This window comes from Thunnus maccoyii, chromosome 6 (genome assembly GCF_910596095.1).
Source record: "Thunnus maccoyii chromosome 6, fThuMac1.1, whole genome shotgun sequence".
Classification (NCBI taxonomy): domain Eukaryota; kingdom Metazoa; phylum Chordata; class Actinopteri; order Scombriformes; family Scombridae; genus Thunnus; species Thunnus maccoyii.
In genome coordinates, this window is record NC_056538.1 from 1,672,955 (window position 1) to 1,697,885 (window position 24,931).

At 38.5% G+C, this 24,931-nt stretch overlaps 1 protein-coding gene across 14 annotated transcripts in view; it reads left to right on the top strand.

The window, feature by feature from the left end:
- The window catches only part of LOC121898858 (unconventional myosin-XVIIIa-like), a 156,807-nt gene that overhangs the window by 53,482 nt on the left and 78,394 nt on the right, over window positions 1-24,931 (top strand). For 12 of the 14 annotated variants that reach the window (XM_042414327.1, XM_042414329.1, XM_042414336.1 and 9 more), the window contains 14 exons: window positions 984-1,160; window positions 2,702-2,912; window positions 3,194-3,336; window positions 3,490-3,590; window positions 4,739-4,802; window positions 4,984-5,128; window positions 9,961-9,972; window positions 11,856-12,026; window positions 12,213-12,303; window positions 14,280-14,472; window positions 15,161-15,247; window positions 22,664-22,805; window positions 22,917-23,076; window positions 24,555-24,741. In XM_042414327.1, coding sequence (XP_042270261.1) covers window positions 984-1,160; window positions 2,702-2,912; window positions 3,194-3,336; window positions 3,490-3,590; window positions 4,739-4,802; window positions 4,984-5,128; window positions 9,961-9,972; window positions 11,856-12,026; window positions 12,213-12,303; window positions 14,280-14,472; window positions 15,161-15,247; window positions 22,664-22,805; window positions 22,917-23,076; window positions 24,555-24,741 — 1,884 coding nt within the window. The remainder of the gene's footprint in view (window positions 1-983; window positions 1,161-2,701; window positions 2,913-3,193; window positions 3,337-3,489; window positions 3,591-4,738; window positions 4,803-4,983; window positions 5,129-9,960; window positions 9,973-11,855; window positions 12,027-12,212; window positions 12,304-14,279; window positions 14,473-15,160; window positions 15,248-22,663; window positions 22,806-22,916; window positions 23,077-24,554; window positions 24,742-24,931) is intronic. The other 2 variants (XM_042414330.1, XM_042414324.1) reach the window with 1 other exon arrangement.

Sequence of the window (24,931 nt, forward strand, 5' to 3'; positions counted from 1 at the left end):
ACATATGTGAGCTTTTTTTTCAGATTTACATCTTCAGTAGGAAACAATGGGCTTAGAGCTGAGAGCTGAGAGACAGAATAGGCAAATGAGAAAGTATTGAAAGTTGAACTTTGGTCTTTGTTTGTTGTCAGTAAGAAAAATAGAATAAGACCAGACTTAGTATTTCAAAGATGTGCTTCAGGCACTCAAGGGACTAATCAAATGTGTGATGTGGCCTTTGAAAACAAACATGAACATAATGTTTTTTTCATACTTTGATATCCACATATACATATGATGGGATGAGGGTTATTTTCCATACTGTAAATCAACACAATCTAAAAAGATAGGACCCATTGCGGTACTGTACTGTACAAAGTACTTTGCAATAAAATGCTCTCCATATCCAACAACAAAGTCAGTGTAAGGCACATGTTCTCAGGTCACAATAGAATCTCAAGGACTCCAAACTTTTCTCACAAGGGACATGTTTGTATTAAAGGATGTCAGAAGTATCATGATCATTGTTGATGTTGGACAACTGATAAAAGAAAACCATCAGCATCTTTCAAATAAGGCTGCAACACACTATTCACATCTCAGAAATATGTACAGTCAGGCAAAGATGGACAGCAGCACTAATGGTGGTGACTTTGCATCTGTAGGTAAATGGCTAATCGAATGAATGAATGACTCATCTGTTTGATTAAGGAGTTGTAAATCTGGAGGCAGGTTGGCAATAACAGGGAGGAGGACATCTTTTTTAATTGCTTCAACGACTTGTCTTTGGGGTTTTCCCAGTACCTCCATACTAATGCCCCTTCCCTGACCCTCAGGTCTTTAAACCCAAGTGTAATTTTGTCTCTAGATACCACTGGACCTTAGACCAGCTCAAATTTCAACTAGTAGTCCAGGGGTTTTCCATGATCAGGTTAAAAACTTTGTATCAGGTTACTCACTCATAGCCAGTTTCATGCCACTGTCTGCTCCCTCTCCATGTGTAGGCCAATCCTCCATCATATGACCGATCAGAGGATCTGGCTTCATTGCTGTATCTGAATGAATCCAGTGTGATGCACAGCCTGAGGCAGCGCTACGGGGGAAACCTCATTCACACCTACGCCGGACCCAACATGGTGGTCATCAACCCCCTCAGCACACCCTCAATGTACTCTGAGAAGGTAAGGCTTACACTGATAACGGGGAACAACTGGTGTCATTAAAAATTCAAATGTGATTCAGTGTCACTCACATCTGTCATCACCACCTCAGCACCAGAGCCTCACAGTATTACCAGCAAGTACCAGAATTTCTTCTACAGTCTGTGCCTATACCTTGATTCATAAATGCAGGATATTTAAATCACTGCCCTTTAATTAAACACACATTCAACTCAGCTGTGCCTGTAGACTTGACTGAAACAGTAAGTAACTCTAACCAGGCAACTTTAAAGCTGCCATTTTTGACCACCGGGTGACAGAAGGCTTCCAGAACACTCAGGAACAGAGCAACATGTGGATTCCATTTGAAACTTTCTCTCTGTCCAGCTTAGGTTTAGTTTCTTTTTTTTGTTTAAGCCCTGGTTTGGTTTTAATCAGAGGATGACTTTTTTGAAACTGGTTATTAGCTGTGGTGTTTTTATGTTCATTGTCAATTTACACATAGAGTCTTCTGCAAGTGCCTACAATAAAAGCTGAAATACTGCAAAAAGTTTAAACTCTTGACCCAGAGTTCAAAGTTTGATTTTATTGAAAAAGAAAATGCAGTAAAGGATGATGCAAACAGATTTTTTAAAAAACACCTCGATGATTTTGCTTCTTCTTTTTACGATCGACAAAGCACTCATGTCGTACTGCCACTCTGCAGGCCTCTGCCAGAAAGCATGAAAAATAAAGAATAAAATGATCTAAGGTGTTAGGGGTGGACAGTACAACAGCAGCTCTGCCTGTTTAAGTCTAGACAGCTGCTCTTGGTGAATTTCACCATGGTGGCTGATAAAAACACCACAGAGTATATACAGGGAGCAGCAATGAAATGTCTGGATGTTTCAGGGTTACTGGTGCTCAATTATGTGATTTTGTTATGTCCTCTTGAATATATTTGCATAAAGGTAGTAGATAGACACACGTTCTATTCACATTTTATTTTCCATACAGGAATTCACTTAAAACCGGTGCAACATCATAATGGAAACAATATTGTTACCTCCCATCACCATCTCAGCAGTTTTTAGTGCCAGAAAATTCATATTCGTGCCTCATAACCCTGTCCCTTATCGTTCTCAGTTATTTGAAATGGCCACAGGGTTCCCACAACATATTTAGTGTATTGTATGCTAGGAGTGCATAAAAATAAATAGAACAGTATTTTAGAAGTGGAATGATGGTGCTGCAGTATGAAGTGGAGGCTGTTATAGCAGCATATTAAGGTCCATGGATTGAGATGTTGAACAATTACATATTGTAAAATTCAGATGTCCATATGTATTTGGACATGTCATGCAAATAACACAAGCAGACCATATATTTTGAACTTAAGTTTAAAATTCAAGAACACACGATATTATCCAGGCCGTCTTACAGTGTTTAAATGTTTTGTTCATTACTGGTATAAACTTCTAGAAACGTTAGATTCACAGCTCTGTGGTTACATACACTGTAAGTCTCTCCACATGCTGCATGAAACTGATAACTATCCGGTGTCTTTCCTGCTCCCTCATCAGGTGATGCACATGTTCAAGGGCTGCCGGCGTGAGGACTCAGCTCCTCATATTTACTCTGTGGCCCAGACGGCCTACCGCAACCTGCTCACCACCCGGCAGGATCAGTCCATTGTGTTGTTGGGCAAGTCTGGCAGTGGCAAGACCACCAACTGCCAGCACCTGGTCCAGTACCTGGTCTCCATTGCCGGCAGCACAGGCAAAATCTTCTCTGGTCAGGATTATTGTTTTTAAACTTATAATGCTTTAGATTTAATTTATACCACTAGAAGCTGTCTATGTGTTGGAACTTTTCAAATATCTTGTCTTTTCAAATATGCAGTAAGTTAAATTTAGACAAGTTGCTCAGTACTTACTGAAAAACATCAGGACAGGATCAAACTATAGATTATAAAAAACAAACAAACAGAAAAACATTGACAGTCTCTTTGCAAAAGTTGACACGGATCCCCAAGAACAAATACTGAAAAACATATTTTGTTTTTTGTGACTCAGCGGAGAAGTGGCAGGCAGTCTACACCATCCTGGAGGCTTTCGGTAACAGCCCTACCGCTATGAACACCAACGCCAGCCGCTTCTCCCACGTAGTGTCCCTCGACTTCGACCAGGCTGGGCAGGTGGCCTCCGCTTCCATCCAGGTGCACACACACACACACACACACACTATAAACTAAACAAATCAAATCCTTCCAGAAATTAAGGAATGCAAAATGGAATTGTCACTGTAATCCACACACACTTTCACATCCAGTAGTGAGTAAATCCACATCATGTTGTTTGATCCTACTCAGACGATGCTGCTGGAGAAACTTAGAGTGAGCAGACGACCTGAGGCCGAGTCCACCTTCAACGTCTTCTACTACATGATGGCCGGAGCTGACAGCAGCCTAAAGTGACTACTCTAACACTTCCATTCAACTAATCACAGCATTTGAATCTAAACTATTCAAATATGTCACTTTTCCCCCCACGATCATACATAGTTTTTTTGTTCAAAGACAAAGAGGCAGTTTTTTTCAACTTTGTTTCTTGCTTTTGATTTCTAGATTGGCTCTTGTACAGCTCTCTCTGTAGAGTTTACTGTCCTTATTGCCACCATTTATCCATCTGCTAATTCATCCACATTTAGAGGTTTTCCTCAGGCAAATGTTTTTCCTGTTTCTGTTTTTCTATTGGTTCAGGAGCACACAAAATTTCACACAGGATTTCAGCGACTTTAATCATAGGCTGTGGGAGAAATCTCTCCCTCGTTCACCCATTATTTCCTATATAAAACATTCTCAGTAGTTTACTCAATGACGAGCAGCAAAATCAGAGTTTGGGTGCTTATGAATCCTGGATAACTGTAATTTATACTCTTATAACATGTGAAGCATTACATTGTAAGATTTTTTGTTTCGGGATGAAATCTTTTAAAGGCATAGTGCATACATTTCACACATAAGGTGTGTTCTCAGCTTGACATTGGCATATACATTTTTTAAAGATCCTCTTTCAGACTTGATTTAAGACATATAAAAATACTCTGCTTTGATTTATAATTTGTGTCTAATACGTTTTTTTTCCCCACAAAAACAAGTTGATTTACCTGGTTAGTAATTCCTTAAAAATACATCTCCTTCTCTCTCATTAAAAATCCAGAATCAGAATATGCAAATTTTTACTTTAAAATATTTAATTATTAACATCTTCTACTTCACTGAAATGTCCATTCTCAGTGTATGTGCACTGGAGGCTCTATGTTTACTGTACATATCACATCTGTATGTTTCATTCTGGACCGTGATTGGCTCCAAACTAGTTGTCACAGATAAGCTCGTAGGTACACACCTTAAACAGAGCAGAGAAACTTTCCCCCTCTGGGCATACATCATTCTACACAGTGTAGAGAACAACATCCAAGTCACCAAAACATTGAATGTTGAAATGAATGTGACATTGAAAATATGTACAACAACATCCAAATGACTTCAGCATGTCACTGGCACAAGCAACTTACTGATCTCCCCAGTAACGTACCTCCCTCTTCCTCTCTTCCAGAACCGAGCTGCACTTTAACCACCTGGCTGAGAACAGTGCTTTTGGGATTCTACCACAGGCTAAGGTGGTTTAACTGACAAGTGTCTGATTTTAGGGCTCAGTTGAATCTTTTCTTGATATATTCTGCTGAGCCCAGTATGATCTTCATTGATAAAACCAATATACACATATAGCTGTTTGCTGCTGCAACATTTCAGCTTCCCCAGTGGGATCAGTAACGTTTGATCTGATCTTGTCTCCTCCAGCCTGAGGACAAGCAGAGAGCCTTGCAGCAGTTCACCAAGCTGCAGGCAGCCATGAAGGTGCTGGGCATCTCTGGTGAAGAGCAGAAGGCCCTGTGGCTCATCCTGGGGGCTATATACCATTTGGGGGCTGCAGGGGCCACTAAAGGTAGGAACTTCTCTCTGACTCACTGCAGATATATCAGACCTTGAACAGGAGGACACTATGTTTCTGGAAGACGGACCCATTGCTCATACTGGCCTTTACATGATGAGAATGTAGATGTCAAAACTGTGTATTTCTCCTGACATTTTGCTGTAGTTCACAGCAGCGCTGTGCTGCGGGGGTTTAGAGACAGGTTAGAGGGTTTACAGGATACTGGGGGAAAACATAATAACAAACATAAAAATTCCTGTTAAAAAGATTTCTGCCACTTATTTAGTAAACAAGGTTAAGGTTAATCCTTCAGAGGACCTGAAGGCCAGACTAAACCTGCTCGTCCTCCCCAAATGAGATGCTCCAGCCTCATGAATACCAAACTAACGGTGTTCAGGCGGTCATCATTAAGAAAGTTTGTTCCCCTCAAATAACCTACAAATTTTAGATACCAGTGGGAACCAGAGGCAATTTCTACCATACCTGAATTTATAGTGCAAGACGTAGTCCAAGACATGACGGACCTGCAAATAGTGGGTTCATTGTACATGCTTATAATTTATAACACCTTGTGATCAGTGTTGGGCAAGTTAGATGAAAAATGTAATCATGTACACATTACATATTACTCATTAAAAAAGTAATTACATTACTTTACTAATTATTCAACAGCAAAGGTGGGTCGCAGGTTTACAAAACTGATAAAGAGCCTTTAAAGAAAGTTGCCTTTAAGAAGATTGCAGGGTACTTTATGCTTTGCAGTCTTTCTTTGTAGTTAGAGTTTCTTTTCTGGAGCTCTCAGCTCTCAGGGAAACCACTGCTTATGTTTGGTCGTCTTAATATAATGTTTTATATCCACATTTCAACTGTGCGTGACTGAAAATATACTGTTGCAGTGTGTGCAGAACGCAGCATTTTGGTTATCGGGTACTTTAGAAAGGAAGGAGTAAACCTCCTGGAGCTCTCTCTTCAGCATGACAGCTAACTGTTAGCATACTGACAGGTTCTGTCAGAAAGAGCTGCAAACTTTATGGACTAGCAACAGCCTTGACAACCACATAGTATTGATTAAATTAGTGTTGAATTCAGATGCACGGTGCATTATTTATGTTTTTATATTTGGTTAGGTAATAATAGGGGAGACAGAACATGATAAACTTCTATGTAAGCTCTGAAAACGTATAATATTATATTTATCGTTTTATTTGAAAACCGGGGCATTTTATTGTTATACAGATATTTGTCGGGACTCAGGACACCCAGCTTGAAACTGGGACAATTCCGGACTAACTGGGACATTTAGTCACTGTATGCTTTGTTCTCACAGCCTCTAACTCTGAACTAACCCAGCTGATTCCTGAATGTAGCCTCACCAGTCGCTAACCTTAGCAAGCCTGCTAAGAAGACACAACATGTAAATAAGAAAACTTTGGAATTACCTGAAGTCACATTTCATCTCTTTTGTTGCCAGCTAACTGCGTCCCCACTAGGGCTGCAATTTAGGATTATTTTCATTATCATTTAATCTGACCATTATTTTCTGGATTAGTTTCTGGGTTAGTTGATCGGTCTATAAAATATCAGAAAATTGTGAAAAATGTAGATTACTGTTTCCCAAAGCTCAAAGTGACATCCTCAAATGTCTTGTTTTGTCCCGACTAACAGTCCACAACCCAAAGATATTCAGTTTACTGTCATGGAGGACTAAAGAAACCAGAAAATATTCACATTTAAGAAGCTGGAATCAGAAAATTTGGGCTTTTTTTTAATTTAAAAAATTACTCAAAACGATTAATCTATTATCAAAGTAGTTGGCAATTAATTTTACAGAGTAATGAGTTACTGCCCAACACTGCTTGTGATTAACAATATATTCCAGTTTCCTTCTGGTTTCTATCATTTACTCTGCAGTGGCCTTTTGCTGTAGTTCATGTGGTATATTTACCAGAAACTGATGACAACTTGTACTTGATATATTCAGAACTAGACATGATGACTTCAGGATGTCCATTCCCTGGATTAGGCTGCAAATGACACATAAGCATTCAGTATGTTGAGTTATACTTGACATATATTGTGCTGAACTGCCTACTAAGGACAGATACAGGATTTTGCTGTCTGTGTTCTCATCATGTAACAGGAAATAAGACCAATAGCAGCATCTTAAAAACACTGGTATCGTTTCATGACTAACGTTGGTTCATCATTTCATATACAGATTGAATAATGCATGTCTTTTACCAAATATACGCACATCATCTCCTTTGTCTTTCACCACAACATATCCCAGAAATCACCTCCTGTGCTTGAATCCTCAGTCTATGCTCTATGTTCAGTTTATCTGGAGGATTGTGATGTTACTCACTGTGTCACATCCCCTTTATCCCCTCATTAAATGACTCAGCCTGATGGTTTTTTTTTCAGGTTAAGGAAATAGAAAAAGCACTGTAAAATCAATTTACCCTCATTCATCAAGGCTTTTAATTAGATCAGCAGTTTAGAGATATTGGGCATTAGTGCTCACTTCATTCATTAGGCGTGCCAGGAAAAAATGTTGCTCTCTTGTCTTGCATTGTGTAAATGTAAATTTGGGAAAGAATGGGCATTCAGTGAACTAAAGACTCTAAAAAATATATATTTTTTAAATGGAGACAGACGGCTGCAAATGCTATTTACTACTCCTCCCTGATATTCCTCAGTCCTCCTGCAGTTCCAGACAGGCAAAGACAAAGAGTGTGTTTTCTCCAGTCCTCACACAATGACCAGTTAAATGAAGATGAGGCTTTTAAATGATGAGAATATCATTATCAGAATAATCAAGAACGAGGTTGGCACCTACAGTATGCAGGGTGGATACAAGAATCTATCAAACATAATGCCAGGAAATCTAACACTCATGCAGTACATATGATCTTTGTGAGGACGTTAATGTTGATACATTTTACATTCACCTTTTGAAATATGAGACATTCTCATAGATTTAACAAGCCAACAGTATATAAAGTAGCTACAAATGATCTCCATGCAGGACTTGAATTTGTACTAGAATGATTTGCATAGAGATATTGCTATTTTATACACAGTGGACAGAAAAATCCTGATGGGAACCTTTTTGTCACTGACATGAGATTCTCATTGCCTTCACATGCTGCTTTTGACTTTCCATAATTGTAAATACAGCACAGTATGTATTGTTCCTTTCAAAATTAAAAAAAAAAATTTAGAAACACTAAACACTGGTAGAGGGCTCTAGTAAACCCCTACTCGTCCTTTCTTATCTTCATCAGATTTGTGTGCTCATGTCCCTCACCTCATCATAACATCAACAGTGATTACAACATGGCCCTGCTCAAATTACCATCAGCTATACAGAATGATTCCAAATGCTTTTCACACAAGTGAAAACATCAGACTAGAGTTGACTTTCCAGCAGCTGCCACTAGGTGTCAGGCTTGACATGTGAATCCACACACTCACAGTGAGAAGCATGCTTGTTTAACCTTTAACCTCACACTGATGTGTGTTTGATGTATGTTTCCATGCTGTTCACAGGAGATGAGTTTTTTTGGTAGAGAGATAAACATTTGGTCAGCTTAAATTGTTGGTTCACCCAAATTAGAAAAAAACGAGAGAAAACATGTTTTCTCTCTGTATAGGTATCCAGCCATGCAGATATATATGGCATTTGGTTCTACTAGCCTTTGGCAAGCTCTGTGTTATAAACACATAGTGTATCTGAATGGTCAAATACCACTAGAGGTAAGTGAGAAAGTGTTGACTGTATTTTTTGGAAAAGATGAAACACGGGATAAGCGTTAGATTATGATCAGTGGATAAATGTCAATGTCAGGTCCTCCAAGTCAAGTAATGCATATGACACAGTTTGCCTGCCCCAGATACATTTCTGACATATGAGACAAAAAACCCTCAAGTCACAACAGAGTCAGTTGAGCATTGACTTTTTCGTTGTGTTGTGCCTGTAGTTTGAGCATCTTGCAAATGAGCCGAAGAGAGAAAATGAGTAATATCCAATGAGAGAGCAAAAGAAAAGCAGCGGCAGGGAAGGAGGAAAGCAGCAGACACACATACACACCAAGACTCTTTGTGTGTTTGTGTTGAATAACGGTCAAATTCACTCCAGTTGGAGATATCTCCAACTAGAATAATCTTATGGTGCTTTCACACCTAACCTGTTTGGTTTAGGTGAAACACATTCTCTGTTTTCCCATTGGTTCACTTCTTTTGGGCGGATGTGAAAGCTGTCAATCAAACAACTGGACCGAGGGTGTTTAAAAAGACAGGTCTCGGTCTGCTTCCAGCCACACAACCCCAACCACCCAACCACACGTTAACGGTCCACCCTTAAATATTCTGAAAAAAACGCCTCTTTGTCTTTGTCCTGTTCCCACATGGACCTGTTGAGTTATTTCTCACTGATTCATCAATAATGAACATAATGGTTAGTTGCAGCCCCAGATCAAATGAACCGAAGTACAGGTGTGAAAGTGATACACCTTGTCTTGTGGTGTGAGTAGTAGAGTGATTTCTTGTAGTCTGCATTAGCTATCACTTTACTTAGAGGACATAGTTTTTTTTTTGAATGTAATAAATAACTCTTGTCTTGTTGTGGGGAACCCCTGGAGGAGCTGTTGTTATCAGCCACTGATATGAAACAGGATGTTGTGTCTAACCTCTCAGGCTTGCATGATGGTGGTTTGTCAGTGTTGTTTAGTGCTAATGTGTGTGTTTTCTTATGACTGTCAATTGATGAATCCATGAACTGTGTTATCTCTAACCCCCTCTCTTTACTTGCATGTTTGCATGCTGCGCCCTATCAAACGCAGACGGAGATGAAGGTAATGGAAAAACAACACACAAGTTGTTGACTGTTTTTCACTTAAAAAAAAAAACAAAAAAAACTTTATTTCAGAGCCTCTCTTGTTTGTATTTTCTGTCTTAATGCCTTTATCATGCCTTCCAGGCCTTAAGTCATTAGCATTTTTATTGTTTCTGCTCCTCCTCCCCCTCCTCTCTTCATCTCCTTCTCTCTTGTGTTCTTGTGTTCGCCTCATGACGATTCTCCCCGCTCCCCCGTCTCACCCTTTTTCTGTTGCGTGAGATGAAAATCACGAGGATCAGAACTTTGCTGTCCCTTTTTAAAACAGCTCTCTGTGATACCTCCCCATGTCGCCCACATTCAACTCCCGAGCTGCTGTCACACTATAACACAGCCTGAAAAGCAAAGTAAAGCTTGTTCGTTTTCATTTGTCTAGTTAGTGTTTTGACTTTCTACCATAAAACTTGTATTTCCCAGCTTACCTCGTGCATCCCCAAGACGTCTCTGCTTGGCAGGGGCTCCTGTTGATTCTCTGGCTCTGTGTCTAAGCTCTTCGATTGGCTGGCTACACAGGCTGTCATGTTGCCTCAGTCTGGGCTTTGAATCGCCTCCAGACCAACTGGAGATGCACTCCTCATACAGACGTTCATGCAAACACAGACTGAGAGTTAGGAGATGATCAGCAGTGATTAGCAGTCTCATCCCGGGTTATTAGGTTTGTTTTCAATGCAGTTATCACTACATTACTTAGAAATCTGCCCATTTTCTCCACAAATCTCCACACGTTTTCCAGAGAATTCACACTTATACAATACAATACAATACAATATAGCTTTTATTTACATTTTAAAATGACTCTTGTGGCGAATGAAGTCAGATATACTGTACATGTTTTCATATTTATGTTCTCAAATCAGAGTTCAATTATTACTTTTTACATTTTTAAATATATTATATTATTATATTAGTATTATTATATTGTTTCCAAAATAAATATTTAGACCCAACTGTGGTGGAATAAACAACATGGAGAATGGCTGAGACAGGATCATGAGTAAAAGTGACAAGTTGACCAAAAAAAAAAAAAAAGTTGCAAAAACGCTGTAGCTCACACATCATAATCCAACTCAGTAGCAATTTCATTAGATTGTCCCTGCCTATCAAACACCCATGTCTTTTCAAAATCCACACCTCCAGTTTGTTATAGTCCCAGGCTTGGGATGAAATAAACAGGGAATGAACACTCTCTTGCTTATTGCCACTTTCAAGAGGTGTATTCACATTAATTTACACATGGCACAGCATGGCTATAAAAATAGCGCACAGACACATTTAAAAATGTGTTATCCTGGTCTAAAACTCTGCTCTTCAAATAATGATGCGGTTGAAATCACTTCATGGTCATCTCCTGTCAGTCATTTGTAGCACACTCTACACCTGGATGCCATCTGATGGTATTCACATGAAATCAGGCCTGTTGTTTGAACAATTACAGAAAGAACTAAATGTTCTATTGATAGAAAATCTCAACCTCACGCATGAATCTTAACACCTTAGCTGTCAGTTTTCACACAACTCCCACCGTTGTTTCCCTATATTCAGACCATCCACTCCTGTCAGCACCAAAGAGGAAATATCTCTGTGTTTGACACTCTATTTGTACTTTTATAGTGTGTTTGCTCTTCATGTTAGCTGTAGCTCAGAAAAGCAGAAACACTATGCAGCTGGACAGAAACTACACATGCTGTAGGTTTTCTGTAGTGACCCTCAGTGTCCTTATTACCCCTCTCATCCTCCACCCTCCTCATCTTTCTATGCCTGTCATCTTCATTATCTTTCTTCATCAGTGTCCAAGTTGCCTATCCATTGTATGTTAAAGACATGTCTTCACTCTGCTTTTAGCGGGACGCAGGCAGTTTGCCCGTCATGAATGGGCCCAGAAGGCGGCCTACCTGCTGGGCTGCACCTTGGAGGAGCTGTCCTCCTCTATCTTCAAGCACCAGGCCAAAGGACTGCAGCACTCCACCTCGTTCAGAGGAGGACCGGATGAGGCCGGCCAAGGAGACAGCTCAGGTAAATCTTGATTTAGATCTTATTTTAGACGATGTACACATGGATGTGGAGAAATAATGTAACCATTAGACCATTCTGTCCACACTTGGGGTTTCTGTTCAGTTATGTTTGCTCTACCCCTAATGTGACGGACAGTTGTCTCTGACTCTGATCTGCTGTCTCTTGACCCCCCCCTCCCTCTCTCAGGCTCTAAGGTCACAGCTCTGGAGTGTTTGGAGGCCATGGCATCAGGACTCTACTCAGAGCTCTTCACTCTCGTCATCTCCCTCATTAACAGGTTAATATATATCTCCAATTATGTCACCCTGTTAGTTCTGGTCATAAGGGTTTACAGTACAGTTGCTTTGTGTGTCTGCTCAGTGTATCATGCGATGTTTCAGACCTTTAATTTCTTCTGATGCGACATCTCCTATAAACATTAACGTGTGATGCAGATTAAACCTACTTTCTTCCCTAAATGTTATTTTTCTTCTCTTCCTCACTTTTATTCTTTTTTCCTCTCTCTTTTTAGCTTTTTTCCTCCTCTTACCACCCATTTCCTGTTTATCATACTTCATTTTATTCTTCCTCTCTGAAGTTTCCTTCCTCTTTACATTCTATTCTCATTTTTTATTTGTTGAAATACTACAGTTCAGTACAACTGCAACTGACAGACATTTGAGTGCTCACACTTCACTTAGCACTTCAACTACTTTCACTGCTGACACTTTTTAAGGAACACTTCAACTCCTTTTAGCATTTACACTTCAACTGATTTCTGTGTTTATATTTCAACTGTCTTTTCAACTCCTTTTAGCTTTTACACTTTAAGTCATTTTTTAGTTATTTCCTTAATTTATTTCATAATAGTTTAACATTTTAAAGTGCTCGTTAACACTCCTACTGTTCATATCCTTCAGCTGCTCTTTTACTCCCAGCTTTTCCAGCTGTTTCAAAACAAATGAAATGAATAAATCTTTCCTTTGGGCAGAATAACAAAAACAAGCCAGGCTAGAGTGTAGCTTCTGTGTTGAGGTTATTGATTAGCATGTACTATATGTATTTTCTGCTGTTGTGTATGTATATACATAGTCTGCAGCTCTGCAGTATATGTGTAAATCTTACTGTCAGGAGAAGCTTTTACACTGGTGCGCATCTATGTTTTGCAATAAACAATTAGTCTTGGCTGTGCTACACAGGTGGCTGTGAAATCAATGTGCTCCTTCACTTGTTTGCAGTTCATTTCATATTGTGCAGATTTTTCATGCCTTTTTCTCAATATGCTCTACAGTTCCTTTATAAACCCTGCACACCTGCTGTTACTCACATCAGTTGTAATTCTGAAAGTTGCACATTTACTTGTAACTATGGCTATGCAAGATTTCCTCCTACAACTTTCCTCCAGAGTCTGTTACATTGAAGAACCATTGATATGGTCAAGAAACTTATACCATTTCTTTGCATAAATGCTAGATTTATGAATCAGCCTTAAGGAAAGTCTCTCATAAGAGGCCAGATGACACCATGCACACAAAGGAGGAGTCATTTATCAGTCTTCTGGTGTTTCTCTGATTGAGTGCATTGGGATATGGTGTTTACATGGAACATGAGAAACCTGGTTACTCATATCCCTGTATACATGATTCTAACAGTATCCAGGTTTCTGACCATCTGTGTCCAGTTGTGTCTTGATTCCTAAACATCTAAGCCAATCATTTCTCTACCAACAGAGAATGTTGATTAACCTGAATAAGGTGTTTAAATGTCACAGTATCCTGGATTCTATTAGAGTACTCCCAGTAGCAAAACCAGGATAAGGTGTTTGCATGGGATACTCCAGACACCTAACCATAACCAGGATTCTGGTGCACATGTAAATGCACTCACTTTTGTACATTGATTTCTCTGTTAATAATATTCAGAACATGTTGACATTAGAATTGAAACTGCTTTTCTCTCTTTTACATATATCTTTGGGTTTTAGTCAGACAAAACAAGCAAGATGTTTCCTTGGTTTCTGAAATACAGTAATCGATAGATTAATCAATAATGAGAAGAGACTTTACTAGCAGCCTAGTACATGTACTGTCACACAGACACATCTTTTTTTCAAGGTTATGTACTGTAGGACTACATCATTTTGTATTGGCTGGAGATCAGATGATGTCCTCCTTCTCTCATCTTTTCTGTTCTGTTCTTCTCATTGGTACCCTGTTAGTATCATACTACTGCAGCTTCATCACTAAAGCATCATGGTATATTTGTGTTTCTCAGGGCTCTGAAGTCCAGTCAGCATTCTCTCTGCTCCCTGCTAATCGTGGACACTCCAGGTTTCCAGAACCCTCGGTTGGCTCAGCAGCAGCGGGGAGCCACGTTCGAGGAACTCTGCCACAACTACACCCAGGAGAGGCTGCAGACCCTGTTCCATGAGCGCACCTTCGTCCAGGAGCTGGAGAGATACAAGGAGGTGCTGCTGGGCTGACAGAGCATGACACTAAGCACAAATGTCCTCTATTAAATATAGTCAGATATTGCTTTCTAAACAAAAACATTATATATATAATGTACAGTATATTTATATTATATATATATATTTATATTTATATCATTCACCATCTAGATATAGTTTTATGTGCTCAGGTTTGGAGGTATTTGCCTCCATTCCAATACACTAGAGACAAACTGAATTTCATTTGTGTTACTCACAGCAATGAAAAATTACATTTTAACACTCTTGACAATCCACAGAACACACTATGTTCAACAGCTTTCATTGGGGCCATTTCCTCTGTAGAGAATGGTTTAGATGAAAACTGGTCAAAACAAGGTCTACTGCAGAACACCCACACACACACACACACACACACAGATTAATCCAACTTTTTCACTTCCCAGTTTACTTACTATAGATGAGTATTTTCCTGAAAACATGAACTAACTTAATGATAGTGCTCTACAAATACAGATAACATTGTTGTCATAGATTTCATAAACTTTGTGCTAATTACAATCCAATATGCAGACTCATAAAACCCAATCTACAGTATAGTAAATGGCTAATTTTGTACAGTAATATAACTGAGTAGCTACACTTGTGATTTATTGATGATCTTCTTTAGGTTACTAACCCAAGCCTTTATCCCTCCTATATCTAGGAAAACATAGAGCTTGCTTTAGATGACATAGAGTCCAGTACCTCACTGTCTGTAGCAGCTATTGACCAAGCCTCAACTCAAGCTCTGGTAAGCAGAAACTTCACTTCTCCATCTCTGTTTCAGGATCTCTGTGCATGTGTTGTCACTGTGTTCTGCTCCTAATTGAATCCTATCATAAGAAATGTGTTTGTCTTGTTTACAGATCTTAAGGTTTGTTTCAGTGAGGCCCTGAGGTATTCAGGTGCAGTTTCAAGGGCAGTGTGTTTGGGCTCGAGTTTTAATCTTATTCAATGAGCCATTAATGCAAATCAAGTTGCAGCCCAAACGAGCACTGCGTAATACCACTGAGCCAGCAAATAGCCCCGTTCATCACCACTGACAAGTGCAAATAGCTGTAGCTTTATTGCTAATCTAGCAAAGCTGGCATCACTGTGTCCTGAAGCCCTCTGATCTGAGATCCAGGAAAGAAAACACTGCTCTGTGCTTACTTGACTCTGCAATGACAGTGCTGCATTGTGTAGCAATAACTCTGATCTTGTGTCTTTATGTGTTGGTAAACAGGGAGAAGTATCATTTTGACATTTCAAATAACCTCTTATCTAATTCATGTTTCCATACATTACATTGTGCAACACTAGGTATTACCCCATGCCACAATGGATTCACATGTTGACAGTGTGATTGCTTAATGAACATGATTATGGAATTAATGAAGAGGATTTCTCAGATTAAGGTGGCGTTGTAAAAGAAAGGAGTCCTGTAATACAGTGAATACAGTTGATTTTATTGAAGCATAGATACAGTTCTCTTCATATGTACAACTGAATGGATTATAACATGGAGACAACAATCTATCTATGGTAGTATAATAGGGAAAGGCCAGGCCTCTATAGCTTCATGACATAATCTACAAGAAATGCTCAAAAGTGCATACGGTACCTCCCAAAACTGCACCGTGCTTTAGATTTATTTTAAGAATAGAAAATGCTAAAAAAAAACTTATATCAGTATTTGGATTTGCATCATAATACCCATAATGGAGGATCTTAAAACTTAAATGTGCCTTATCTTGTAACTTGACCAGTTTCTTTAAAAAATATTTACATGTCTTAATGGCCCACTCAATTTCACTGTTATCTATTAACACATTTTTCAGTTGTGCATAAAGTGCACACAGATGGAAAAAGAATATATATTATAGTGATCATGGTCACAGTGACCAACTGCTTATAAGAATCAAAAAGCTCAGGACAGAATCATTCCTATACAAATGCTGTTTAAATAATTCACTTATAGTAATCATGTAGTCCGCTTACAGTGTTCAACTTTGGGTCTTTTCATACATGAAAACATATGGAAAAAATGTTTAAAACCACGGTAATTCTATTTTACTCCCATGATATGTGTATGATATGCAATTAGCAGCTGCGGCACCATTATCAGGCGTTGCGGTGCACCTCTGCAGGTTTTATGCAGAGGTGTGGTTGTGGGCATGTTTATTTGTAACAATGAGAAAATAAATAGTTTTATTCCTCTCATTCACTGGTTTTTTTCGATACCACCGGTTGCTCTCCACTCTGTAGTTTACTTGACCACTGCTTCTCTCTCTCTGTCTCGTCTTTTTTTAAAATGAGTTGGGAAGCCATCAGCACCTTTTAACTAACTTTACTTTTAACATTATCAAATGAAGAGAAATGTCCTCCCCTCTTCCTAGTAATGTTTTTGTCCTCCCTTATGGCAGGGTTGTACAGCTCTAATCAGTCTGATCGCTGGCTGTGATTGGCCACCGCAGTGTTAAGGGTTGCGCTTCTCCAAAAGTTGATTCTGGTTTATCTTTCTTGCTGTGGGCCGCTGTGGCCCCCAACCCCTCAGCCTAAATGCCTGAGGCTGGTGCTGCATGCACATTGAAATCATGACAAGAAAAAGAAAGTCTCTCAATGAAAACCGTAGTCTCCTTGAAGCTTATGACAAACTGCCAAAAACCAGCCAATGAGATGCAGCAGTGAAACAACAAGCGTTTTAAGCAGCTGTTCTGTATTTTGAAACAGTCAATCATGATATATATACTCATACTTGATGAGTCCCATTGTTCACATCCCAAACAGCAAAGGTCATAGAGCCACAGTAGTTTCAGCATAATCTGCATTTACTATTGAACAATAATCTGTTGTAAGAAGTACATAATAAAAATAATTCAGTTTAATGAAAATATCAGTTGGAACTTGTGTTTGTAGCTTGTGTTGTGTATAATCCATGGAATAGATAAGCTTTTAACAATCAATGAGCTGATATATCCTATAATAAATGTGATTTGACTGTTCACCTGACAGGTTTTAGTTGTTTACAACTCATGACATTTAGTCAAATTAAATCTTTACACTTAGATAGAGACAAAGGCAGACAAATGATCATTTATATGCTGTGCCAGGCCTGTTGCCTCTATCCAATTAGTTTGGCTCTTTGTGACTCATTTTGGAATTCGTCTTACTTGAGCAATATTAACTGGCATCAAGTTTGTGATTTGTATCTCTTTTGTTGGCTTGAAATGATCTCTCTCTCTCTACTCATCAGTTGGCCTTTCACTGCAAAGCCTATTCAGTTATTAGTAATATTAATATGTGTGGCACTCGGCCTTGGCAGAAAATCTGGAGCGTTGATGTGTATTGGTTTGTTTAAGTGGTGATGAAAAGTGTGTGATTTCAAATGTAGGGGTAAATTTACTTTTGTATTAAATTTTCACTTGTTAGATGGGGCACCACCTCCATTAGTTCATTAATTAGGAGGAAATTATTAAATGAAATTACTCAGGAATGGAACATTTATTTATAGATGAATGTGGTTAACAAATGAATAAATGAGAAAGTAACATGAATATATAGATATATTGGCAGAATTGAACAGATGAATGCAGTGATGGAGGGGATTACTTTGGTTTTAGGCAAAGGTGATATGTGTTATCATTAAACTACCAGAAAGTAGTACTAAACACAAAAGAATGTCAGAAGTAAAGCTTTTTTTTTTCATTAAAATTAAAATACTGCACTCAACTGATGTGAAAATTGCATTTCAGTCTGTTAAGTCAAGTGTGTCCATGTGAATGTGGAGTTCTCTTGACTTGTGTGCTCTTCAGTTTACATGACACAAGGGTCAAGTGTCTTTGCGTCCTGTTAATCTCGTTATATACAGGGATGTGAGAGAGAGGTGCTTGGTCTGGCCAGTGTTAATTCTGACACATTTACTGTTGAGAAGTGAAAGGCGAACTTTGCAGATCCTGGGAGTAACTGAAAAGGTCTATTCAACTCACCGTTATCTCTTTGGTGAAATTCAAAAGAGAGAGCGTTGTCCTCACTCTATCTCTGGAACATTCCACAGAAAAGAAAACAGGACTCCTACACAAATTACATTAGGGTAGGGCTTGTAAATAAGCCAGGGTATACTTGTGTGTGCAGGCGTGTGTGAGTGTGAGAAGAGGAAACCACATCAGACTGCACAGTTTGAGCTCTGATGAAGCATCATATAAGCAGCATCAGCAACAGGCAGACGAGGGACTGCCCTCTAAAGAAAAAACACAGTATCAGTATTTTGTTCAAATGCCTAAATATGACCTATTTACATACACACTAACTGACAAGGACCTTTAGTGGCCATGTGAATCATGACTCTTTTTTGGATGGATAAGTCAAGAAAAGTATGCAACTTTATCACAGGAGACTGTTCCTCTCCTGGCAGTCAACTACCAACAGACAGTCAGTGTTGGTTTCTTTTAACCATGACTGCAATATTTCATTCCCTAACCTTAACCAATTTGTTGATCTTTAACCGTAATGATGAAGGTTCCCCAATTTTAAAGGCCCTGAAAACTTGTTTTCAAATCTTTCCTTTTTCTTTGTAACATTAAATATTCATGATTAAATAACCAACAATTAAAGTTAAAGTTTAAACAAAAAGATCCCCTCCAGACACGTTTTATGTTGGGCTCTCAGTCGATTAAAAAAAATTAAATAAATCGCACAATTTGTGGTGATTAATCGCTATTTTTCTACTTAATATTGAAGCATGTAAAAATGGATATTAAAATGTAAAATCATGGAATTAGTGTAGAACAAACACCAAGGAAGTATATTTAAATACAAGTGCTGTTGTTTAATAGCATCTTTTTAACTTTAAACACAGATTCTCTCCTGTGAACTACAGATTTCCATTAAAACCATCAAGGCCATTGACTGTCATCTTGAAAGGCATATTATTTCTTATGTGCACTAACAGAAATAATAACAAAACCCAGGCCTATATGTTAAAGTGCCAGTTGAATTTCAAAACCATCAAGGCCATTAAAATTAGATATCAGCTTAGTGGGCAATCATTTCTTATATGTACTAATATAAATGATAATTAACAAATTTTTAATTAAAAAAACAGCACTAGTTTTAAGATATATAAAATACTGTGCTTTGAATAATAATTTGTCTTATAGTTTTTCCACAAAAGAAAAACCCTTAGAATGACATCTCTTCCTTCTCCATCACAAACTAATTCTGAATCTATGAATATGCAAATATATTTCATCTCAAAAGTTTTCTTACTGGACACAAGATGTTTCCAGCTTCACTGTAAACACTCAGTGTTTGTGCACTGGAGGCTTCAAGTTTCCACATCACACTCGTTTAAGATGCATACTGGACCATGACTGGCTCTAAACTAGTTGTGATGTCATAGATAAGGCTCATAGGTGCACATGTTGAACTCACATTTAAGGTGAGCACAGAGGAGCTATTTGGTGCTGACACCTAACTAAACCTTAATGGTAGTGATGGATCAAGAAACAATTTGATTCATTAAAAGTCAATTGTAACCAGAAAAGCCTCATATGAACTGTTTTCAGTCAGTTCATAGTCAATGAGAAACAACCTGTTATGTCATTTAGTTTGGAGGACTTGTTCACAGAGGGGAAGAAAAACACACAAAGAGGACAACCAAGAAGACCAATAGACACGGAAACACATGATAACTCACTTGATATTCAACATTGCAAGCAGCAAAGGTATATTACTGTTGGGAAATTTTTGATTCCAACAACCTTATTTAGCAATTATCTCTGAAAAGGATACAGATTGCACCTCAGTAGCTAATTAGGTTTCAGCAGCACAATACACCATCTCTGCTTTGACTTTGAAAGGCTTTGAGAGTCAGTTAATCTTCTATTTTCATCAAAGGCTGCCTGTTTGCAGATGATCCACCTCCTTATTTAGAGATGCTGATCTCTGACAAGCACACTAATTTAAGCCAGCCACTCTATCTATAGACTAATAACAGTAGAGAGAGCCATGGAGCACAGTTTTTACTGACAACAAGAGCTGTTTGCATTGCAATACTTGGCTTTCCACAAAGCTGTGTGAGCTGAGGTCTCGTTATAGGCCAATTTCAAAGCATCCAAAGTTTGCTTATGAAAGATCAATAGTTTCATAGGAAACTTGTTGCATTTAGAATATTTAGATGATAGAAATAGAAAATAAATTTGAGAGACTATATGTGGGGTGTTATTAACTTTCAAGCAGTGTTTGAGCCAATTGATATTAAAAGATGTTCGGTGACCTTCCCACCTTCCTTCCTTCCTTCTCTCCTTCTTTCACTTTTCTTTTCATGTAAAAATTGGAATCGATGTGTTTCCTGAAGTTAAAAACAGCTGTTGGATTTTGTAATTTTAGAGAAAAGTTTTGTGTCATTCTATCAAATGAGTTTTTGTAAACTGTAGTATCAAATAATTTACAGAACTCCCACTTACCCAAATACATTTGACCTGAATATCATCTTTTAATAAGAAACGTGTCTGCCAATTGACTAATGAGGTCTTCATGGCTCCAAAATGTTGGGTACATTTAGAAATGGACCCATTTATGTATTTTAAATTATGTTTGTTGTTTGTCCCTGTCACTTGTTTTGTCAATTATCCTGTATTGTATTGACTAACACTATATAGTGAAGCCAACCTTAATACTAAATACCTTAATACACACCATAATAGCTTTAATCTTTGTACGGTTCATCAATGTACAGTATACAGGTTGATTAATTCAGCAGTTTAGTAGCATTAACAACTGATTTCAAAAAGAAAACATTGACAGGCAGCCAAATACTATGAGCCTGTGTTAGTGTCCACACAGTTTCCCAGCTGATTCAGCTCTGATGTGGTGACCTGTGTGGCTCACATTGTTAAAAGCAAAGGAGGGAAATTATTCAGATTGATAACTGTTCGGATAGTCCAGTGCTGAATAAACCGATTGAGTAAGGTGACCTGTTTACAGTCTTTGAAATGGAAACATTGGAAAAGAGAGTAGGGAGAACATCTTTGACTTCACCCAAGAAGGGAAAGGGCAAAGATATCTGAAGAGTGGAAAGTAATTGGAGAGAATATTAACAGGACATATTTCCATCCTTTGAACAGATTAGGAACAGATCGCTGAACAGATTAAACAGCAGGTTTAAACCAGCCCTTTCCAATGGAATGATTTCATTTCTTTCACAGTGATCATGGTCATATGTCACAAGACACATCCTGCACTACATTAAACACACACAGGACTTTAGAATCGGGTAATGATCATATTTAATGTTTGAAGAGGGTATTGAGTGTACTTGTGAAAACAAAGAACTTGAGAACTGTGTGTACAGATTCATTGGAAGTTCCTCCAAATGAATGTGCAGAGAGAAAGAGAGCTCAGAAAGTTCATTTGGAAGAGCACCAGCTCATATACAGCAGGCAGAGAGGACAGAGCTGTCCTGTACACTGCACCACAGAGTGGCTAGAGAAAGGATGAGATGACGTCATATTTGAGACTTTTACAGGAAATGACTGTAGTCAGTGGAGGTTCTTTCAGCATTATGGATGTGTGTGTGTCCAGGAGATTCTGGTATCACACTAGATAATCTAGTTCTAGGTGAACTTTTAGATTTGTGTCCTATATTATGTACAGACGGGTAACAAATTAAAGAACAAACCAACATACAGACTCTTCAGTTTCTTTCACAGCTAACCTGTTAGCTTCAGTTTAAACAAACTCTGGTGCTGGACAGACTGGACACAACTGCAGGTGTGAAAAGGACCTTAAAGTGTTAAAGATCAATTCATGTTTCAGCGAAATTATAAAAAAAATACAGCTTTAAGTGGACTACCCTCATTTGATTAACACAAATATAGAAAGCACCTCCATGTTCTTATGAAGGCCAAACTGAATAGATAAATAATAGATAAATGAAGAAAAATAATAATGACATGTATAGTTTTTTATATGCTTTTATTGTTTTTAGTTTTTTGAGTAACACTCACTTTGGTGTATGTTCTGTGTATTTTAATGTATTTAATTGGGTTATATTTACTGTAACACCTGCACATTGATTTCTGCACACCTCTTTCCTTGACTTCAGGATGTTTTCCATTGAGTGTGAAGAAAGTGACCTGGAAAAGAAAAAGTAGTTGATATTTGTGACTGTTGGTATCTGTTGCAGGTTCGTACTCTGGCCAGGACAGATGAAGCTCGAGGCCTTCTGTGGCTGATGGAGGAGGAGGCTGTGCAGCCTGGAGGTTCAGAGGAAACCATGCTGGAGAGGCTCTTCAGCTACTACGGCTCTGCGCAGGGAGAAAACAAGGGTGAGTACCGTACACGCATTCACTACGGAACACCTGCAAGGCTCCAGAAGGTCACAGGAACAGAACACAAACTGCATATGGAATAATGCAAATAATTCCTATGTGTGGCAGGGGCCAGTCTGCTGCTGCGAGGAGAGAAACCCCACCTCTTCTTGCTGGGCCACAGCCACGGGACAGACTGGGTGGAGTACAACGCTCAGGGCTGGCTGAGCCACGCCAAGCACAACCCTGCTGCCCAGAATGCTGCCATGCTGCTGCAAGACTCCCAGAAGTAAGACTTATTTACTTCTTATTTATCTTATTCTTATTTATCAAAACTGAATTTGATAAGTGTTGTGTTTTTATGCCACGCTTCCATATATGAAACCTTGTTCACAGTACTGTGATGTCATATTTTCAGGGCTCTGACAGAGTAAAACAAAACACTCTCTGAGAACCAGCCAACTTTCCCCATATTATTTTATATTACCTGTATTAGAGAATAGAAACATATGATGGCTGATCAGATCAGGTCACACAAGCCATCTAATTAGAGTAAAGAAAGTGCTTGTGGATTGTAAAGTTACTAATAAATCATTAAAAGGTTGGTTCACCTAAATGACAAAAAACATTGTCTCACTCACCGAGTCAATTATCCATGCATTTTGGCTTCATGTGTCCAGGTTTTAAGGTTTCCATCCCAATACAGTGGAGATGAAGGGAATGAATACTACACTATAAATCAGTATTTACAACAAAATCCCATTTATCAGGCTGTAAGGCTACAATAACAAAGTGGAGATGATGAAAATGAATGAGAATTATAAAATGCATATGGAACTTTTAAAAATATAAATCTATGTATAATATAGAACTAATCTGTTTTTGACATTTACTCATTATTTTGTGGTCTATTACTATTGTCAGTTTTAAGTTATTTTATTTTCTTATGACCTAAAATTTGAAGTAAAGTTCAATTCAGATTTAATATGCTGAATTATCAGAATAAACTATAAACTCTCAAGTTTCCACAGTCACCTTTGAATTTTTGAAATCATTTACCAGTTCTTGGCTTTCTCATCATTCACATCCAATATTCATCAGTCTTGTTTACTTTACATTCACTTTCTTGACCTCAGCATTTGTCATTGTCATTTTGTTCCCTTTGTTTATCTGTGGACTTCCAACTCGTAAGCATTTCTGAGTTACAGCCAAAACATTGTTAATACAGCAATCAGATACAATCCCATGTCTTTCAAACATGAGTCTGCTTCTAGTCTAAATGCTGTCAGATCACTTTAGATGCAGTGTGTCCATTATAAAGATTATAATACATTATAATATGATAATTGTTTGTATACTTACTGATTATTTGGCTAATTTATCCTTTCCAAGTAATATATGATCTACCTGAGTGTGCACACAAAGACAAATGGATGATTTGCTTTGTATTCAGTAGCCCTTTTTTCTTTTACTATAACTGTATTTTGTTGCAAATAGCATGTCATATAAATCAAATTCCAACTTTGTAAGGATTTAGTAAATGTGAGATCCACAGTTTGAGAGCAGCAGGCAACACAGTGAGCCAAATGATGCAGGGAGCAGCCCGCCAACATATGGGTCTCCAGACAGGAGAATATGCTACTAATGCAGTCAGATTAACTCCCTTTATATTAAAGTATCAATCACTGGCTGATGCACTGAGGAGGAAAAACATATGCAGTTGGTCATGTACATGCTGCAATTGAATCCATCCATCCACCACTGCAGGAAGAACATCAGCGGGCTATTTATGGGCCGGGCCAGCGGGGCCACCGTGTTGTCAGGCTCCATTGCTGGTCTGGAGGGCAGCTCCCAGCTTGCTCTGCGACGAGCCACCAGCATGAGGAAGACCTTCACCACAGGTGTGGCTGCTGTCAAGAAGAAGAGCCTGTGTATCCAGGTCAAACTCCAAGTGGTAAGTGGAAGAGGAGGGTGCCTGTGGGATGAAGATGAAATGTTGAGGAATTCTATTCTAGGCATTATTAAAATCTGTTTATTATGGTGTTTATTATTGAGCTTGCTGATAACCTGAAGATGAGACACTGCTCTCATTTCAGGTCTGTGAGGTTTAAGAACAGAGAAAGACAGCAGTGTTGGATATTATC